The sequence below is a fragment of the Budorcas taxicolor genome, chromosome X (assembly GCF_023091745.1).
Source record: "Budorcas taxicolor isolate Tak-1 chromosome X, Takin1.1, whole genome shotgun sequence".
In the NCBI taxonomy this organism is placed as follows: domain Eukaryota; kingdom Metazoa; phylum Chordata; class Mammalia; order Artiodactyla; family Bovidae; genus Budorcas; species Budorcas taxicolor.
In genome coordinates, this window is record NC_068935.1 from 111033887 (window position 1) to 111054933 (window position 21047).

A 21047-nucleotide genomic window follows, 5' to 3' on the forward strand; every position below is an offset into this window, starting at 1 on the left:
TGTGAAGTAGAAAGTATGTGTTAGGTGTCCCTTTCTTACATCTTTTAAAAGTAGAAACCATTTTTTTTTTGTGGAGGAGGGGGTTTCAACTCAGTTCTGGGAACCAGCTGGAGATAAAAACACATCCTGCTAATGAAGGCAAATCCGGTCCCTGTACCCAGACACAGAATTAATTCTCAGAGACAGAGCTTTGGCTGAAGTAGAAAAGAATAGCTTAATTGCTTTGCCAGGCAAAGGGGGCCACAGGGGGATTATGCCATCAAAACTGTCACCATACCTAGGGGGGTGGTTCATAGTGAGGAGTTTTATAGTAAAGGTTCAAAGAAAAGAGTGTGATCAGCTCATGGATTTTCTTCTGGTTGGTTGGAGGGAAGGTACGTGGGAATCAGCATCATCAACCTTCTGGTTCCAGCCAGTCTGGGGTCTACAGTTCTTGTGGGCAATTTCCAATCATTACCTGTTAATTTCTTCCACCTGGTAGGGGTTTCAGTCTCTGCAAAACAGTTCAAAGGCATTGTTATATGTATCCCTTGAGGGAAAACTAGGACCTTGCTCCCAAGGCTGCACTATTGTTTTCTTGACTGCTCCTCCCTGTTCTGTATCCCCTTACTTCCCTAATTAGCAACTGTTTGAACCTGCTGATTGGAACTCAGGGAAGGTCTTGGAGGCTGCTGCTGCTAAGTCACTTCAGTTGTGTCTGACTCTGTGTGACCCCGTAGACTGCAGCCCACCAGGCTCCCCCGTCCCTGGGATTCTCCAGGCAAGAACACTGGAGTGGGTTGCCATTGCCTTCTCCAATGCATGAAAGTGAAAAGTGAAAGTGAAATTGCTTAGTTGTGTCCGACTCTTAGTGACCCCATGGACTGCAGCCTACCAGTCTCCTCCATCCATGGGATTTTACAGGCAAGGGTACTAGATTGGGTTGCCATTGCCTTCTCCGTTTGGAGGCTGAAGGAAGCCTATTTCCTGTAATTAAGAAATGGGGGACACAGGAAGGCTTTTATGTCCAGAAGTCCCACAGGGTTCTTGCTCAGTATCAGGTTGAGTCACTAAATTGAGCTGGTATCAGGTCGGCCCCCACCTTTGCTGGCTGCCTACAAAGAAATACCCAGTTGTAGGGATCCTGCACACTGGAATGTTTGTATTATCTTATATGGGTAAGAGAAAGATGGATTTTGTGCTGCTGAAAGCCCTTTCTGTAACTTCCTGCCTACCTAGTGCCTTCTGGGCAAAACAGGCCGTAATCCGGTCTTCTGCAGGTCTTTCACACACTACCATCCATTCTTTGTCTTAAGAGAAAACTACTCCTTCCTCTCTTCAGTCATGCCCCTCTGCTGTAACTCCTTTTAGTCACAGGATGGATTCTGGGACACAGACTCTGAGATTGCAGGCAGGATGTTAATGGATACACACCCAAGAGCCTTCTTGAACTCTGTGGAAAGCTGGGAGCTAGAATGAGTCTTCAGAGTTGTCCTTAGTGGGGCTGACATGGCTGAGTCTTTATACAGTTTCCCTTTATCAGTTGATAGGTGGGCTGTCCTAGGAGGGTTGCGACCTTAGGTGACATGCCTCAGCAACTCAAGTAGTTCCTGAGGGGACTCAGGGGTAACTTCTGCGCATGACAGTTGGAGAAACAAGCCCCTTCCTTAAAGGAGAATCCTGGTAGTACATCTTCACGTCTATCCCACCTTCTTTGCCCCATTAACTCCTGGTCATTTTTTTAAAATGAGTGCTCAAAGACATTTCTTTTCTTTTTTCCTTTTAAAAATAGCTGTATACACCCACCCCCCCACCCCCCCCCACCCCCCACACACAGTTATTTAAACTATAAATAACTCTCGGGGCAATGAGCTCTGAGGGTGGGGGACTTTTTTTTTTTTTTGCTTCAAAACTCACCTTAGGAGCAGCTCAGTGTCTCACTGACTGTGTGTGTGTGCTTAGCCGCTCAGTCATATCTGACACTTTGTGACTGCGTGGACTGGGGCCCGCTACGTTCCTCTGTCCGTGGGATTATCCCTGCAAGAATACTGGAGTGGGTTGCCATTTCTTCCTCCAGGGGATCTTGCCAATCCAAGGATCGAACCACATTTCCTGCATTACAGGCAGATTCTTTACCTACTGAACCACCAGGGAAACCTTGTCTGACTGAGGTTGATCCTTAATATGTTGTAGCCACACATCCGGGAAAACAAACTCACTCAGAAGGACAATGCAGATAGTGGAGTGCAGTTTATTACACCAGCAGGCCCAAGGCAGAGTCTCCTCTTAGACAAGGACCTTATATACCCTAAGTGTATGTGTTCAAACCCACTTTCCCAAAATTCCCTGAAACTAGTCTGAACAAAGGAAAAAGAAAGATACAATGAAAGTTAACCCGTGATTCATAAGCCTTAAGCCTAGGTAGTTAACAGTGGACAATTATCAATAGGCTTGTGGTCATACCCCAATAAGCATAATAGAGTGTATGATTCTATTCGGTTACACAGATAATTAGGGTTTAGGGTATTCTTGCAGGCGATGGAAAGCCCTGGGGCTCTTCCTTCTGGGGGCCTGGTTTTCCAGTTGGTATGTGGTTTCCATAGATACTGGGCATATAGCTCAAAGTCCACAGTCCATCCCAAGATGGAGTCCTGCTTTTAAGATAGAGCCTGTTCTGCTTCCTACTTAAAATACAGATTTCTTGGGAACTGTCTTTTATGTAGGAATATAAGAAAACGGCAACCCACTCCAGTACTCTTGCCTGGAAAATCCCATGGACGGAGGAGCCTGGTAGGCTGCAGCCCATGGGGTCACTGAGGGTTGGACATGACTGAGCGACTTCACTTTCACTTTTCACTTTCATGCATTGGAGAAGGCAATGGCAACCCATTCCAGTGTTCTTGCCTGGAGAATCCCAGGGACGGGGGAGCCTGGTGGGCTGCCGTCTATGGGGTTGCACAGAGTCGGACATGACTGAAGTGACACAGCAGCAGCAGCATAAGAACTGTTACCTCACATTGCCCTTCATAATTCTTTTTTCTCAGCAACATTTGCACCCAGGTAGAAGCAACAGCAATGAGGCTGAGGCTGATAAGCTGAATTAGTGACATAACGATGCTAAAGGAGCTTTGGATTGAATACTCTGTCGTCCTTTAACATTATGTGCATAGAGGGCAGTCTGGCCAAGGATTTCACAAATGAATCCCATTCATCATGGGAGGGCTGCCTGATCAGTGCGAATCCATCACAGCTCCTGAGCCAGTATATGCTATCCCGACCCTGGTTCAGCACAGGATTCATCCAACGGTCTCTGTACATGGAGGCTGCGTATTTTATAACTTGAAAATATGAGGAGGAAAATGACATATCTTACATAACTATTTGACCTATTTATTCACTAAGTAACTGGCTAAATAAGCAGGTCAGGAAGGAATTAAGAAAACTGGATAATCCACCCCTACATAATAGATTTAGCTATCAAGGGATGGTGACAAACGTATGTAGAGATTTCACATCTTCACATCGTTACCACATTTACAAAACATCATCTTAAATCCTTTTCAAGTATTTTAAAGTTCGATTTAATAGTCTATCCTAAAATTTGCTTTGAATCTTTCATAAAAGGATGACTAACACTGGAGATGTTAAAATATGTATTTTCCCCAAAGGCATTTGTTAACTTCTACATGGATGAAGAAGCAAAATAAAATGTCATATTTAGAATACACAGTAAATATTCATCACCTGATCAAATGTTGGTAGTCTATGGACCTTACACTTGCTGAAAGGGAAGCCCTTGGTGGTAAAACAAATCACACTTACTTATATGCTTCCTTTAAGTATGTGATAAGGGGCATGGCTTATATTAAAGAAGTAGCCTGGTAATTATTCCTTTAACAGAATATGTAGATGGTCTGTCCCATAGTGAGGTGTCAACTGCATCCTGGAAACCTAGAAAATGGATTTCTGCATCAGCTGAGTTAGAAGAATGACAGTTGGAAATACAATCAGCTGCCGAATGGCATTTGCACCTGCACAGAGCCAAGGAGAGAATCAAATGGGCAGAAACCAATTCATAAAAAGAAAACCGAATCTGGTCTTTTCCTCCTTCTCCTGCGGTTTTGGTTTCTGCTCCCTTTCAGGGAGCCGGGTGGGAGGAGCCCAGCCAATGCCACCACATGATCTCCAACCCCCTCTCAGGACCCAGGGGTCCCGCGCACCTGCTGGCGCACTCCCAGCCGCCTTCCCTTCCCTGCTTGCTCGGAGGCTGCCTGCTGGTGGCAGAGTCGCTTCTCTCCTGCAGCCTCTGCCTTCCTCACCACGCTCTTGCTGGGGTCCCTGCCGGCCCTCGATTTTGTCCTCGCTGCTGCCAGGCTGATGAACAAGTGGCAGGGCTGCTGCAGGCCTAGAGACGTTACAGCAGCCCTCATCTCCTTCACCATCTCCATCACGCCTGTTTTGAAATAACTGGGACAGGACCCGGCGTTGGGTTTTCTTGGCCATCATGCTGTTTGCTCTTGACTTCAACCTTATCTTTTGCAACATGGCCGAATTTCTTAAACCAGGGGACACTGCAGAGATGACCACAGCCGACAAGGCAGAAGTAGAGAATTCTGACGGTGACTCTGGAGGTGGTCTGGGAACTGTGTGTTGGGAAGGAGGCTATGACTTCTCAGAAAAGCAGTGGCAGTTGCTGATGGAGCCAGCCTCCTGACCACCCGGCCGTGGTGGGGGGGGGGGGGGCGGGGGGCGGCAGGTGTTCCTGAGCCCAGCACACAAGACTGTATCCTTTGACTTAGCACCATCTAACTTCTCTGTGCGTGTGAGCATCTTGAGTGTTCGACCACGTCTGTTTCATTGACCTGAAGCCCTTTCACTTCCCTGTCCAAAACAAGCACAAAGGGACTCCTTACCCACCCTTCGTGGGAAGGATTTCATGCTGCCAGCAGAGGGGCAAATAAGGCAGAAACCAACCCAGGACCAACCTGTTGGGCCCCAGTCATTTTTGTCTGCAGTTGGTGCTCTGGTTCATGCCAGACACTTGAGAATGATCTTTCAAGATTCTTTTGTTCAAGGAGCACCAGCTCCCTGTGCATTCTCGAGGCAGGGAGAAAACTGACCTTTGTCCTGTCTTCTAGGAGTGGGTGAATCTGGGTGCCCGTAACTGGCCAAGCCTTCATTATGGGAGGGTTTCCTGATCAGTGTAAATCCATCACCACTGCTGAGCTAGTTAGGTTTAAGTTTGTGTGCTTCTTATTCATACATTTTCTTATGAAAATTTCTTTCCACACGTAGGTCAAAAATGTAATGAAAAATATCATGGCTGGATTGCAACAAACCAACAGTGAGAAGATACTCCTGAGCTGGGTCCGACAATCAACTCGTAATTATCCACAGGTTAATGTCATTAACTTCACCACCAGCTGGTCTGATGGTTTGGCTTTGAATGCGCTCATCCACAGTCATAGGTAAGGAGATTTCTGAGACACTGAATAATTTTTTGTAAGTATTAATTTAGAGACTGATATATTTTTGTCCAGGCTGGTTCCAGATCATTTTCCACAATGCAATGTAATTTTATGTTGACCATATTGATCTATCCATCCATTGGGATCCTCTGAATAAGAATATTCTGGTTTTTAAGTGATATATCACTTAGTTGTCGAAATATTAAAACTATCAGAGCATGTATGTGATTATGATGGAGGAGGGGATCAGCACCTTTGAAACTGAGACTGCCAGAAAATCAAGGTTACATTCTAACTTTGCCAAGAATAGAGTTGCTCTTTCTGTACAAATAACGTGTTAATATGAGAGTCAACTCTAGCATTAAAAATAGTTGCAGATCTTATGTGAGTGGCTCTAGTATAATCAATTACCATCATCAGATTAATAATGTGAAAAAGAAACATTTCTCCTGTCAGATACACACTTAGATAGCAAAAACTATAAGGCTGTGCATGTGTGTGTGTGTATGTAGATATAATATATATATAAAATATACATTTTGGGGTTAGAAAAGGTTCTGAGCATCTTAGCAACCAAGGCAAAGAGCAGACCACAATTAATTCTGTGACTCAGGGCTCAGAATAACAAAAGAAACAACTGCTTTATAACAGCAAAGCAATTCCTGTAAAGCATCAGAGAGAGTTGTTCTGTCGTTCTTCATAAGAGGAACTCAGTGTGACATAGTGAACCAAATGTCCTTAACTGTATTCACATTATTATATTTTCTAAGATAGCAAAATAGTTGTTTGCTCTTTCTTGTATAAAGGAGATCAGTAAGTGAATTAATAACAGTTCAAGAAAAAGCAAAACAACACGGTAAATATATGCATTATATATAATGAATGCATTAATATACATTCTATGTATAATACATTATCTGTAAGGAACATCTGCTTTGGTTTTCTTATTCCCCATTTCTTTTCCCCAGCCCAATCCCCAGGGTCAAATGCTTGCCTTATTAACTGTGTTTGAAATGCCACTGGTCTGCATCTTCCCTGATTTTCAATGCAGTTTATCTTTTCTCACTTTGATCTTACTCTTCTCGACGGGTCTACTCTACCATTTTCCTGTGCCAATCTTGCTTCTAGAAATGTCCAGAATATAAATTTTCTTTCTGGTTTACTAATCCAGGAGCAAACACTCTCTAAATAAGCATCTTTGTCAGGTGTCTTGCTCCAGCTGGGTTTAATTAACCCCATCCAGACTGAGTTTCCAGGTGAATGACTCAGCAACCTGATTTTGGAAAGAAGGCAGGCTCACTCTCAGTTGGCATGTTAAACAACGTTAAAACGTTGTTTTCCCCAACATGTGACACGAAGAAAAATGTTCCACAGCCTCAATAAAGCCAGATGAGAGGGGATAGAGACGTTCATTCTGCATTATAAGGCAGTATTCATTTATGCAGCCACATGCTTCACGGTAAGGGCCAGAACATATTGATCTTGCTGTTCATGTACATATTTGCAGATGAACAGAAATATTGAGGATCAGGTTATGTGGTCCTTGTTGGCTTGTTAACATTTCCTTTTCAAGTGGAACACTTCAGTCCTGCCAGCATGTTCACAGACTACATTTGTTAATATTTTATTTCATGATTTCTGAATATAGTTCTAAGTAATGCAGTAAACATATCTAGGTTTCCCTCCCTGTCCCTGACCTACTCTTTGCCTCTCCAAATATCTCCATTGATATATTCTTCTATCATATTGAATGAATCATCAGTAACTCCTTTTTTATACATAACATGGTTACTTCTCAAAAGGTTTCTCAAAGTTGCTAATACTCTTTCATGAATCATCTTTGTCTTCTTTTTGTCTCTGACAGATGCTCATATTATTTATCTAAAGAGAAGGAAAATGGTTGAACTTTTTGTTTCAGGATGGTTGTCATTGGAACACAGGAATGTCATGAGGTGTCCTGATTTCAATAATTGAGAGATTATGTAGAACAAAGGCATGAACTTGATAAAGAGCATAGGAATTGACAAAGAGCCTTGCCAAAGATCAGTCTGTTAGTGGTTTTATTTTTCTTTAAGGCTAAATTTTCTCTTAATATGTAAGGAATTAAAAGTATTAAATTAAAAGACAGAGTTCACTAAAGTGCAGTTAAAAGAAAGCCAGATTCTACTTTGTGGGAAAAACAACCAAATGATAATTAACTCAGCTGGTAAAGAATCCATATGCAATACAGGAGACCCCGGGTTGATTCCTGGGTTGGGAAGATCCATTGGAGAAAGGATAGGCTACCCACTTCATTATTCTTGGTCTTCCTTGGTGGCTCAGATGGTAAAGAATCTGCCTACAATGCTGGTGACCTGGGTTTGATCCCCCAAAATGTTGGGAAGATCCCCTGGAGAAGGGAACAGCTACCCACTCCAGTATTCTTTCCTGGAGAATTCCATGGACAGAGGAGCCTGACAGGCTACAGTCCATGGGGTCGCAAATAGACACAACTGAGCGACTTTCACAAGACATAAGACATGCTCAAAATATGCAAATAAATTGCACTAAGTATACAGTTGCAATAAAATTTTCTTTCTAATTTCTTAATTTATTCCCATAGAAGTAACATAGCGCATGATTTAAAAACAGTTAGACATTAGAGAGGGAGGAAAAGGACAGAAAGAAATAAAATATATCTTCCTGACCCCAGTCCTACTCCATCACACTCTACTTGCTAGTGGTTACTGTTGGCAACTTCTATTATTCTCTCTGATGGTTTTCATAATTATAAATATTTTATTTCTTGATTAATTCATTTCTGACAGTAGGTGGATTTATTCCTTAATGTGAAGCCCACACATCTTACATCTCATCCCCATCTATTTCTTGATTTCATTACTATGTTATAATCATTTTATTCTTACAGTTGTTGCCTGTGTGACTTTAAATGACAGTTGTATACCTATTTTCATCAAGTTTAGACAAGGTCTGTTCACCTGAAAAGAAGGATGAGGAAATTATCATCCTTATACATACTTCCTCTTCTTCTCTTCCACCTTCTATTCTATTATTATATTATTATTCTTGCATTAACAGTATTGTAAATTTATATCTGTTCTATAAGTTTGGGCTTGAATCTATAAATTGAAAATGTTTTCCTGTTATTTTATAAATATAATTAAGCTTAAAACAAAGTAATAGAAGTTAGTGTTTTGAAGCAATTATTACTGTGTAGGCACTGTTCTCTGGACAATGGCCCATCTGTTTCTCATGACTTACCTACTATCGTTGTCCCCATTTCACAAATTGGGAAACTGAGGCACAGAGATTATGTGATGTATCTAAGACCATTTGACTGTCACCCAAAATAGAAAGATAAAAGGAGGCAATCTCAAACGATCAGAAATTGAGTTTATTCAGGAATAACAGAGGAATTGCAATTTGGGAAACTTGCTATAGTGAGATACAGGTGAGTCTTCTGGGAGTTTGGGGCAGACTGTTTGTATGGGCAAGGATCGCAAAGAGGGAACAGTCCAGCTGGAGTGCAGGCAGTAAGTTCATTGCCTTAAGGAAGGGAAGAGATTCTGAGTGGATATTCATTGGTTGGGAGATAAGGCTTGATTTCTGTAAAACAGGCATTTATAGAAAACTAGGCTCTCAATTCTAACATTACATTCTTAAGGCACGTGTGTGGAATTCTCCATTTTGTATCCTCTGGTTCCACTTTTGATTGAAATATTTTCACAGTTAATATGTGGTAGAGCCCAGATTATGGATTCATAGAGGACTCTACTAGGCTATGCTATCTCATTCAGTATGTCAGTTTTCTCAGAAGACTGGCGATCCTTGATTGCACATTCTTATTTATGAGTTACAGTCTAGGTTAGCACGGGATAGTATATGGCTTTCCTCTTCAGTTGGTTAGTTTTACAATTCTTTATGCACTTGAAAATCACGGTTATTTAAAGTGTTAATAAATGGTGTATTTTAATGATACAAAACATTTTATTAGATTGATTTTAGTGCCAGAAGAGACCTCAAAGACCATTTGGAACATCATTGCCTTCTTTTTGAAATGAAAACACTGAAGCTCAAATAGATTACATGGCTCAGATAACTCCTCATCCAGGTGATGAGTTACTGGCTAGGGAGAAAGGGGGAGAAGATGAAGGGAAAAGGGCTTAAATGTGGAAGCAATCTTTTTTTTAAATTATATTCATTTAATCGTGTTTACTGTGCTGTAGATGAGAAACTAGTTTCCCACACTCTCCCGCCTATATTCTTTTCCACTTCCCTTGCTGAGAGATGGAGAAATGAAGATGGGGCAGAGGTTGCATAGTGAAGTTAAAACTTTCTCCAAATAGTCTAGGATTTAATTTTTTTTTCATACAGTCACACGACTAGAGACAGCTCTGTATGTGTGTGTGTGTATGTTTGTGTGTATATACATTTTAGGTTCTAAGAGGTTGTTGGTCATTTTAGGTAATCTGGAGTGTACAGAGGAGACTATATTTACTAAGAAGTACACAAAAGCCTGGTAAATTAAACAGGAGAGGAGCAAGTAGAGAAAAAAAAAGTCACAGGAAAAAGAAAGTTGTATGTTTATTTTGAATTCTGCTTTTAGGAAAATAGCAGCTAAGCCTTTCCTTGTAGCATCCTCTCTGCGGAGCATGAATTCTTAAGCAGGAGTCTATTGACAGACCCCAAAGTCCTAAAATTCTTTGTAATTCTATCTAGAGATTGCCACACAAAGTAAAGTAAGTCAGAAAGAGAAAAGTAAATATCATATATTAATGCATATATGTGGAATTTGAAAAAATTGGTACAGATGATATTCTTTGCAAAGCAGAAAAAGAGACACAGACATAGAGAACAAACATGTGGATACCAAGGGGGAACAAAGGGGTGTTGGCATGATTTGGGAGATTGAAATTGACATATATACACTATGTATAGTCACTATGTATAAAACAGACAGCTAGTTGGAAGCTGTTGTATAGCATAAGGAACTCTACTCAGTGCTCTGTGGTGACATAAATAGGAAGGAAATAAAAAAAGGAGGATGTACATGTATATGTGTGGCTGATTCACTTTGCTATACAGCAGAAACTAACACAACATTGTAAACCAACTACACTACAATAAAAATTTAAAACATAAAGATATGGATAGGTGTTTTGTCTAGGTAGATGTTTCATAGAACTCATCAGATTCTCAAAGGTATCTGTGATCCAGGAAAGATGATGAAGCACTTAATAATTGGTTTCCAATGTTGTTGGGATAAATTGTAGTTCCTTACTAGCCAAGGCCTTTTGCAAACTCACCCCAATCCCTACTCCTAACCCTATCTCCCACCACTTGATACTGGAAATCTCCCAATGGAGCCAGGCCCATGAGGGCTTGAGTGACTGTCACCTTCTGTTCTTTCCTTCCCTAAGATCTTTGATTCTCTAATAACCACACAATTTAAAATTCTATTCTCAAGCACTTTTCATAAGTCTAAGCCCAAATCACCATTTAAGACTCCCTTAAGCCTCAGAAAAAAACTTTATATTTTTCCTTCAGATTTTAGAAAACCTTATATATTATTATCTGCATTTATCACACTTAAATTGTATTTATTTATGATATACACATTTTTTCTCAATATAGTTAAAATCATTATAGATAAGAACTGCCTCTTACATGAATTGGTATTGCTCTGTTACCAAGGAAAATGATAATCATATAGTATGTTCTCAACCATTCTCTGGTGAAGTCAGTAAATACTTATTGAGCCCTTCCTGTGTGTCAGGCTGGATTTCTTGAAGTGAACACACCTGGCAGAAATTATTTTACATTCAAGTGCAGAAATAGATAAATGAGATGAACTAAATGTACAATATGTTGAGTGCTAAGGAGAAAAGTTATAAAGCTAAGTAAAGTGCTAAGGAGAAAAGTATAAAGCCACTAATAGGTGCCCAATGTGCTACTGGAGATCAGTGGAGAAATAACTCCAGAAAGAATGAAGGGATGGAGCCAAAGCAAAAACAACACCCAGTTGTGAATGGGACTGGTGATAGAAGCAAGATTCGATGCTGTAAAGAGGAACCTGGAATGTTAGGAATTGCATAGGAACCTGGAATGTTAGGTCCATGAATCAAGGCAAATTGGAGGTCCTCAAACAGGAGATGGCAAGAGTGAACATCAACATTCTAGAAATCAGTGAACTAAGATGGACTGGAATGGGTGAATTTAACTCAGATGACCATTATATCTACTATTGTGGGCAGGAATCCTTTAGAAGAAATGGAGTAGCCATCATAGTCAACAAAAGAGTCTGAAATGTAGTATTTAGATGCAATCTCAAAAATGACAGAATGAACTCTGTTCGTTTCCAAGGCAAACCATTAAATATCATGGTAATTCAAGTCCATGCCCTGACCAGTAACGCCAAAGAAGCTGAAGTTGAACAATTCTATGAAGACCTACAAGACCTTCTAGAACTAACACCCAAAAAGATGTCCTTTTCATTATAGGGGACTGGAATGCAAAAGTAGGAAGTCAAGAAACACCTGGAGTAACAGGCAAATTTGGCCTTGGAGTACAGAATGAAGCAGGGCAAAGGCTAATAGAGTTCTGCCAAGAGAATGCACTGGTCACAGCAAGCACCCTCTTCCAACAACACAAGAGAAGACTCTACACATGGACATCACCAGATGGTCGACACCAAAATCAGATTGATTATATTCTTTGCAGCCAAAGATAGAGAAGCTCTATACAGTCAGCAAAAACAAGACTGGGAGCTGACTGTGGCTTGGATCATGAACTCCTTATTGTCAAATTCAGACTGAAATTGAAGAAAGTGGAGAAAACCACTAGACCATTCAGGTATGATGTAAATCAAATCCCTTATGACTATAGAGTGGATTGAGAAATAGATTTAAGGGACTAGATCTGATAGAGTGCCTGATGAACTATGGATGGAGGTTTACAACATTGTACAGGAGACAGGAATCAAGGCCATCCCCAAGAAAAACAAATGAAAAAAGCAAAATGGCTGTCTGAGGAAGTCTTCCAAATAGCTGTGAAAAGATGGGAAGTGAAAAGCAAAGGAGAAAAGGAAAGATATACCCATTTGAATGCAGAGTTCCAAAGAATAGCAAGGAGAGATAAGAAAGCCTTCCTCAGCGATCAATGCAAAGAAATAGAGGGAAAAAAAAAATTGGGAAAGACTAGAGATCTCTTCAAGAAAATTAGAGATACCAAGAGAACATTTCATGCAAAGATGGGCTCAACACAGGAAAGAAATGGTAGGGACCTAACAGAAGCAGAAAATATTAAGAAGAGGTGGCAAGAATACACGGAAGAACTGTATAAAAAGATCTTCATGACCCAGATAACCATGATGGTGTGATCACTCACCTAGAGCCAGACATCCTGGAATATGAAGTCAAGTGGGCCTTAGGAAGCATCACTATGAACAAAGCTAGTGGAGGTGATGGAATTCCAGTTGAGCTATTTTAAATCCTGAAAGATGACGCTGTGAAACTGCTGCACTCAATATGCCAACAAATATGGAAATCCCAGCAGTGGCCAGAGGACTGGAAAAGGTCAGTTTTCATTCCAATCCCAAAGAAAGGCAATGCCAAAGAATGGTCAAACTACTGCACAGTTGCACTCATCTCACCCATTAGTAAAGTAATGCTTAAAATTCTGCAAGCCAGGCTTCAGCAATACGTGAACCGTGACCTTCCAGATGTTCAAGCTGGTTTTAGAAAAGGGAGAGGAACCAGAGATCAAATTGCCAACATCCGCTGGATCATCGAAAAAGCAAGAGAGTTCCAGAAAAACATCTATTTCTGCTTTATTGACAATGCCAAAGCCTTTGACTGTGTGGATTACAATAAACTGTGGAAAATTCTGAAAAAGATAGGCATACCAGACCACCTGACCTGCCTGTTGAGAAACCTATATGCAGGTCAGGAAGCAACAGTTTGAACTGGACATGAAAAAACAGACTGGTTCCAAATAGGAAAAGGAGTACATCAAGGCTGTATATTGTCACTCTGCTTATTTAACTTCTATGCAGAGTACATCATGAGAAATGCTGGGCTGGAAGAAGCACAAGCTGGAATCAAGAATGCGGGGTGAAATCTCAATAACCTAAGATATGCAGATGACACCACCCTTATGGCAGAAAGTGAAGAGGAGCTAAAAAGTCTCTTGATGAAAGTGAAAGAGGAGAGTGAAAAAGTTGGCTTAAAGCTCAACATTCAGAAAACAAAGGTCATGGCATCTGGTCCCATCACTTCATGGGAAATAGATGGGGAAACAGTGGAAACAGTGTCAGACTTTATTTTTTGGGGCTCCAAAATCACTGCAGATGGTGACTGCAGCCATGAAATTAAAAGACACTCCTTGGAAGGAAAGTTATGACCAACTTAGATAGCATATTCAAAAGCAGAGACATTTCTTTGCCAACAAAGGTCCATCTAGTCAAGGCTATGGTTTTTCCAGTAGTCATGTATGGATGTGAGAGTTGGACTGTGAAGACAGCTGAGCTCCGAAGAATTGATGCTTTTGAACTATGGTGTTGGAGAAGACTCTTGAGAGTCCCTTGGACTGCAAGGAGATCCAACCAGTCCAAATTAAAGGAGATCAGCCCTGGGTGTTCTTTGGAAGGAATGATGCTAAAGCTGAAACTCTAGTACTTTGGCTACCTCATGCGAAGAGTTGACTCATTGGAAAAGACTCTGATGCTGGGAGGGATTGAGGGCAGGAGGAGAAGGGAATGACAGAGGATGAGATCGCTGGATGGCATCACCAACTCGATATACATGAGTTTGGTTAAACTCCAGGAGTTGGTGATGGACAGGGAGTTGCGATTCATGGGGTCGCAAAGAGTCGGGCACGAATGAGCGACTGAGCGACTGAAGTGAACTGAAAGAGGAATAGGAAATGGTTCTATGTATGCTTGTTTTGGGAGCAGGCAATTTTATATGGATGAAGTGCCGGGAAGAACTCATCAACGTGACTGTTGAGTAAAGACCCAAAGGAAGTGGAGGAATGAGCCATGTCAGTGTCTAGGGGAATAGAATTCCAGGCATAGGGAACAGCAAGGACATATGCAGGAAATGATCTAGCCTGTCTGAGGAACATGAGGAAGGAGGCAAGAAATAAAATCAGAGAGTTAATGGGGAGCCATGTAGGGTCTTGTAGGTCACAGTTGTCAATGAAGTTTACTTTCCCGATAGGAGGGATTTGAGAAGGTTATGATGAAACATTTTACCAGATCACTGCAACAACTCTGCTGAGAATAGATTAACAAGGGCGAGGGTGGGAAGAGGGAAGCAGTTAGAAAGCTAATGGAGTGATCTGTGCAGGCTACGAGGTGGGTTGGATTACCGTAGTAACAGTGAGGATAGTGTAAAGTGGCCAAATGCTGGATATATTTCCAACTAAGTGTTCTGTGAGGGTGAAAGAGTCATCAAAGATGACCCCAAGTTTCTCTTGAGCATCACAAGTTTGACCTTGTTATTGACTGTTGAGGAAGGGAGAACTATAAGACAAGTAGGTGAGGTGGGGTATTGCGATGGGGATGAATATCAGGTCACTTTTGAACACTTGAGTCTTGCCATGACTCTCAGTAGAGATACTGAGTAAGCAGATGGATCTAGAGTCTGAAGTTCAGGCAAGAGATCTGGGCAGGGCTTATAGAATTAGAAAAGTGAAGTTGCTCAGTCGTGCCAACTCTTTGTGACCCCATGGACAGTAGTCTGCACCAAGCTCCTCCGTCCATGAGATTTTCAAGGCAAGAGTACTGGAGTAGGTTGCCATTTCCTTCTCCAGGGAAGATACCAACAAATGGCTGGTCTTTAAATCCATGAGATTGGATGAGATGAACACATTTTTGTTGCTTGGATAAGATAGAATCAATTCTACTTTGTTTTCTTCTGGATCTTCTATTATAATTGTGCCTGGTTTGAATGAGAACTGTCATTGAAGAGTACTGAAGAGTAACACTCACCTCTTAAGTAATGTGGGCATGGGTTGTCTGTCAATCAAAAATCAGAATTGAAGTGAATCTCATGAAACATTTTCAATCAGTTTATATTTGTCTTTATATTTGTATGTGTTTCAGGCCAGACCTGTTTGATTGGAATAGTGTGATTTGCCAGCAGTCAGCCACACAACGACTGGAACATGCATTCAACATTGCCAAGTATCAGTTAGGCATAGAGAAACTACTGGATCCTGAAGGTTGGTACATTTCTAAACTGCTACTGTTTTTAGCGTAGTTTAAAGTTTATCATCTCAGACTTCACATTTTCAGAAACTAAGCACAAACTAGAAACTGTGCATTGTGTTTTTCTGTATTCCAGGTGTATTTAAAATGTTCTGCCTTCCTGAAATGTATTATGAATCGTCACATATGATCTTAGTTTCAAATTCCAATATCTGAAACTAAAATATAAAACTTTAGAAAAAGACAGAAGCCTTTAGAAAGTGTATGCTTCACAGATGAAGTATACTATGTTTAGAGTACACTGATTCCAAATAATTATTAAAAAGTTCATGTTTTGCTTTTTCTCCCAAGAGATTTGATACACTAATTGGCTGTAATTAATTAGCTACTCGGCACTTTCATTCATATACTGTATAAAAGGCGACATGATTTACTGTTTAAATCAGGGAATCTTTTCCTGGTGCTGATTCTGTTGTAATTGGTCACTGTGGGGAAGTCCTCCATTGAATAGTTATTTGTTTTCTGCTTCTTTAGTTGATGGGGAGCACTGTATTTATGGGGTCTTCCCTATAGCTCAAACAGTAAAAAATCTGCCTGCAATGCAGGAGACCCAGGTTCGATCCCTGGGTCAGGAAGATCCTCTGGAAAAGGGAATGGCAGTCCACTTCAGTATTCCTCCCTGGAGAATCCCATGGACAGAGGAGCCTGGCAGGTTACAGTCCATGGGATTGCAAAGAGTTGAACATGACTGAGCAACTACTACTACTACTACTACTGTATTTTTATAATATTACACTTAAATAAATTCCATCCGTATGTTTGGTGCTACATAGTCATATCTATAAACACGTGGATTAGAGGGATAATAATTCCTGACCTCTGCTTTTCTTCTAGCCTATGAAGCACTTTTTAATCTGCCAACTTCTTTGAAATTGCAAGCTATATTCTCTTTACTGAGGCTTTACCACACTCTAAACCCAGAAGTTGGAGAAGCTGTATCAGTGGGATTGATTATCTGTGATATATTAATAATTCAAGATGATATTTGAATAGGGTTATATAAGTCTTCTGTCTTGGGAATATTGAATCGATCCCCAATCAGGAGATCCTTGAGTGGTGATCATGGGTCCCATCAGGAAAAGTTCCAAAATAACTCAGAGGATAGCTTTTCACTGGTGAATTTATCATCAACCAGAATCTATTACTTAGTGTTACAGACCCAGAAACCTGATTGCCTTATCTTATTCATAGCAGACCTATATTTTGGTGGGTCTTATTCATGGCAGACCCATAGTAGTGGGGGAGTTAATTTTAAACAAAACAAGATTTTAAAAAATGACATAATCAAAATGGAAGCTCAGATATTATAAATGAGATATGTAACAATCACAAGAACCAGAATAATCATATCTAATTGACTCATGTATATGGACTTCGGAAGGGAGAATTATAGCAATGCAAATGTGTTTGTGAAGTTGGAATCAGATTAAGTACACTAGAAATGTTTCCTCTCCTTTAGATAATACATACCTCTAACCTCTTCTTATTGCTTCAGTAGATGGTCAGTGTCCTTCCAGTCTTGGTTTAGCTCTAAGGGAGAAATTGTATCAATCGTATTTCCTTGTCTTGCAAGATGGGGGAGGGTTACCTCACTATTAACTCCTAGTACCAATATATGTGTTTTTTCATACTCCAGTGAGGTAGAGATGCAGATATAATGAAAATATGAACTCTAATCCCTGAGAATGAGAGCTATAGTGTGTGAACCTGAAGGATAAGCCTGTTAATAGTTTGTTGTTGTTGTTGTTGTTGTTGTTAAATCTGCATATGGTCGTTTCTTTTGTCTGAGATATATGCTCAAGTTATTCTTGTGTGTGCCCTCTCCTTTCATAAAATAGCAGGTTTAAAATAGATCTTTTCCTTGTTGAGTTATAAAATGGCTTTTGATCTCTAAGTCCTCCTTTGAATAGTGAAGTAAGCGGATCCAGAATAGACATCCACATCATAATCGGAAAGTAGATTGATATGCCTATAATCAGAAAAAGGCAGTTAAATAATGTATTTTATAGCATAAAAGAGCCTGATATGCCCAATTCCATATTCCTAAGTGGCAAATATGTGTGGAAATGCACATCGTATAGGCTTGTAGGAACACCCTCAACACAGTGAAGAAATTACCCTCCAATTAAAAATAAATAAATTTAAAAACTGAGGGAAAAAATACCTCAAACCTGACAATTTGAAGTCAACCAAATACAGTATGAAATACAAGCTGATTAATAAAGATCAAACCACTGGTTATAGTTTCATTTTGCCAATGAACTCTTGGATCTGAAAACTTTTGCTGTTTAGGACTCCCTTCCGAGTCAAAAAGCATTCCATTTCCTAAAATGGTTTATTAAAGTTTTTTTTAATGGATTTCAATAAGGTAAAGATTAAGTATAAATCTTAACATTTTTTAGCTATCTATCAGTTCCCGCCAGTGTGTTAGGGAAATAATCAAATGTGCATTCAAAGACTTAAGTCTTAGATTGTAAGAGATACTATTCTGTCTTTGCGATTAACTAATTAGAAAATAAAAATCCTTATGATTTAGGTAGTTTTTTCTTTTAATTATCATTGATATCATCTCTTGAAAATACACTGAGCTATAATTTTTAATGCATATTTGTGTATTTCCCTAACACACTGGCAGACTCATAGACTTCTTGCATGCCCTATATAGTAATTACCTTTGAGAAGTTCATATTTTTATTTAACCACATATTGGTTTTTTAGCTTATACATGATGATTTTGGCTATTCTTCAAAGCAATTTTCTTTTCATATCTAATATGCCCCTTAGGAGGCTAATGAAACATTCAGCTTTACATTTGGGAAGATATTTATTATTGGGGGATTGAAGTTACATTTGGTTTAAAGAAATACCTACCCAAAAATGTCTTTAGAATTTTAAACATATGCTTTGTTGATTGGGTTGATTTACAAATTAAACAAGTCATTGAAATATAATTTGGAGCTTTTCATATATTGTGTATATCGACTTTGGTATGCTTCATTTGACCTTAACTGTTGTTTTGAGGCCTGAGGTTTGGCTTTAAGTGGAATTGCCGTTTAAAATGAGTAGCAATAGGCATTAGCATAACCAATTTCAAGAACTGTTTCTGGTAGTTTAAATGTTAACATATGCAAAAATAAGTACTACTAAGGTAAAATTATTTAATACTTTATGCGTCTTTATGCTCATAGATATAAAAGGTTTATCTCCTTCCAAACATATCCTATTGTGAGTCGTTTGATTCACTTTCTCTTATGATTTCCCTATAAGACACACACAGTAGTGCTTTGTGGGTTTCATATGCATTGTTTGCTTCCCTGAGTTTCAAACAAATTGGTTTGTTTGCAGATCCGCACAATACTCTATGCATTAAGAGAATGCTTTGTCAGCTTTTCCTTGTGAATAGCAAAGTGAAGATGCTCTTCTTAAAGAAATAAAAAAACAAAATCAGGGATAAAAATATGTGCCAGTTCTATATGACTTTTGACTATAGTAAGTCATTTCCATCTGGGGTGTGCAAGATGATGCTCACATCATCCATGGTTTACCGGACTGACTTTAGAATGAAAAATGAATGACAAGAATAAAATTTGAAGAACGCTAGGGCTTTCAAGAAATATTTATGACCTCAAAATGACATTAACAAGCCAATTAGTTCGGTTTTAATCCACTTCATTTTCCCAGGGTGAGGATGGTGACATAGATTCTATTTTCTGCCTGGCTAATCTGTGCATCACTCTTGAGTTGCTTTTAGAGTCTACTTTTCCAAGAATTATCTCTGCTTTTTGAAAGTTTTCTTCCTGAATGAATGGTCTCTGACTTCACTTGACCTGTATGCAGTTGATTAGTCTTCAGAAAGTAATCAAGAGAAGATATATAGCTTTTGTTGTAAAAGAAAGTCCTTAAGACTTCTTTTTAGGTGGTTTGAGCAAGTAGTGTGATTTTTTTTTTGTTTCTATCCTTGTTCCATTCATCACATTTTGATACCATTAACAATAAGAATGCTAAAAAATAATTTACACTAAGCTAAAGTGGAAAGAGAAAACTAACTCAGATGGATCTTGATAATGTAAATAACTCGAGCTTTTTATGGACAGGCACACTCATTTCATATCATTTAGATTGATTTTTTTCCTAGAGCCCATTGTGGAATACCTTGGTTTTCAGAGAATGTAATGAGGTTGAAATAGACTGGTGTTCCTTATGTGTATAACATTTCAACTAGAAGTTATTATTGTAAATATATGACACACTTTACCGCCAAACTCTCTGCAGTGCAAAATGTTCTTTTTCCCCGTATATTAAAGTATTTTAATAGTACATATTGAATTAAAATGGCCATTGCCTTTTTGATGGCAAAGCAACAAAATATATATATTCTTTTGTATTGTTTTGTATTACTGACTAATATTGTTATCTCTGGCAGAGTGGTTTTAGAGATATTATAAATTGTAATTATCTAATAGGAAACCTCAAGGTTTTTGGATAACAGTTCTTAGTGTACCTATTTTGCTATGGAAAATATAAAATATCATCAACTGCTTTTACAGATACGATAATAAAAGAATGAAAGAAAGTGAAAGTGAAGTTACTCAGTCGTGTCCGACTCTTTGCGACCCCATGGACTGTAGCCCACCAGTCTCCTCAGTCCATGGAGTTTTCAAGGCAAGAGTACTGGAGTGGGTTGCCATTTCCTTCTCCAGGGGATCTTCCCAATCCAGGGATCGAACCCAGATCTCCTGCACTGCAGACAGATGCTTTACCATCTGAGCCACCAGGGAAGCCTGTTATATCAACAGGAGACCAGTTTTTCCAGGGTTTCTTTTTATTTTTTATTTTTACTTTATTTTGCTTTACAATACTGTATTTATTTTGCCATACATTGACATAAATCAGCCATGGGTGTACATGAGTTCCCAATCCTGAACCTCCCTCCCACCTCCCACCTCTATCATCTCTCTGGATCATCCCTGTGCACCAGCCCCAAGCATCCTGTAAAGGAAGCATTAAAATTTGATCATTAGAGCCAAATTATATCATTTAATGGTATTAAGTAATAATAATGAAAATATTTTTTTAATTTTGAACTTCAGTAGATTGCAGTTGAAATGAGTAAATTAGAGATGGCATTATTGTATTGGCAAAGGAATGGGCAACATCAGATTTAGTGTTGGCATCTTATTTGCTTAATGTATATTCAGCACAATGTTTTAGTAAAGGAATTTGGGAAATATTGTGTTACATAATTTAAATATACACTTTGATTAGCATTGATTAGAACAGAAACTAGCATCGACACATAATTAGAAAAACTGATGGCCAGTGTTGAAATC

At 39.4% G+C, this 21047-nt stretch overlaps 1 protein-coding gene across 1 annotated transcript in view; it reads left to right on the forward strand.

The window, feature by feature from the left end:
* The window catches only part of DMD (dystrophin), a 2235978-nt gene that overhangs the window by 437045 nt on the left and 1777886 nt on the right, over positions 1-21047 (forward strand). Inside the window, exons 6-7 of the mRNA XM_052663429.1 lie at positions 5275-5447; positions 15553-15671. Of these exons, the coding sequence (XP_052519389.1) occupies positions 5275-5447; positions 15553-15671 (292 nt within the window). The remainder of the gene's footprint in view (positions 1-5274; positions 5448-15552; positions 15672-21047) is intronic.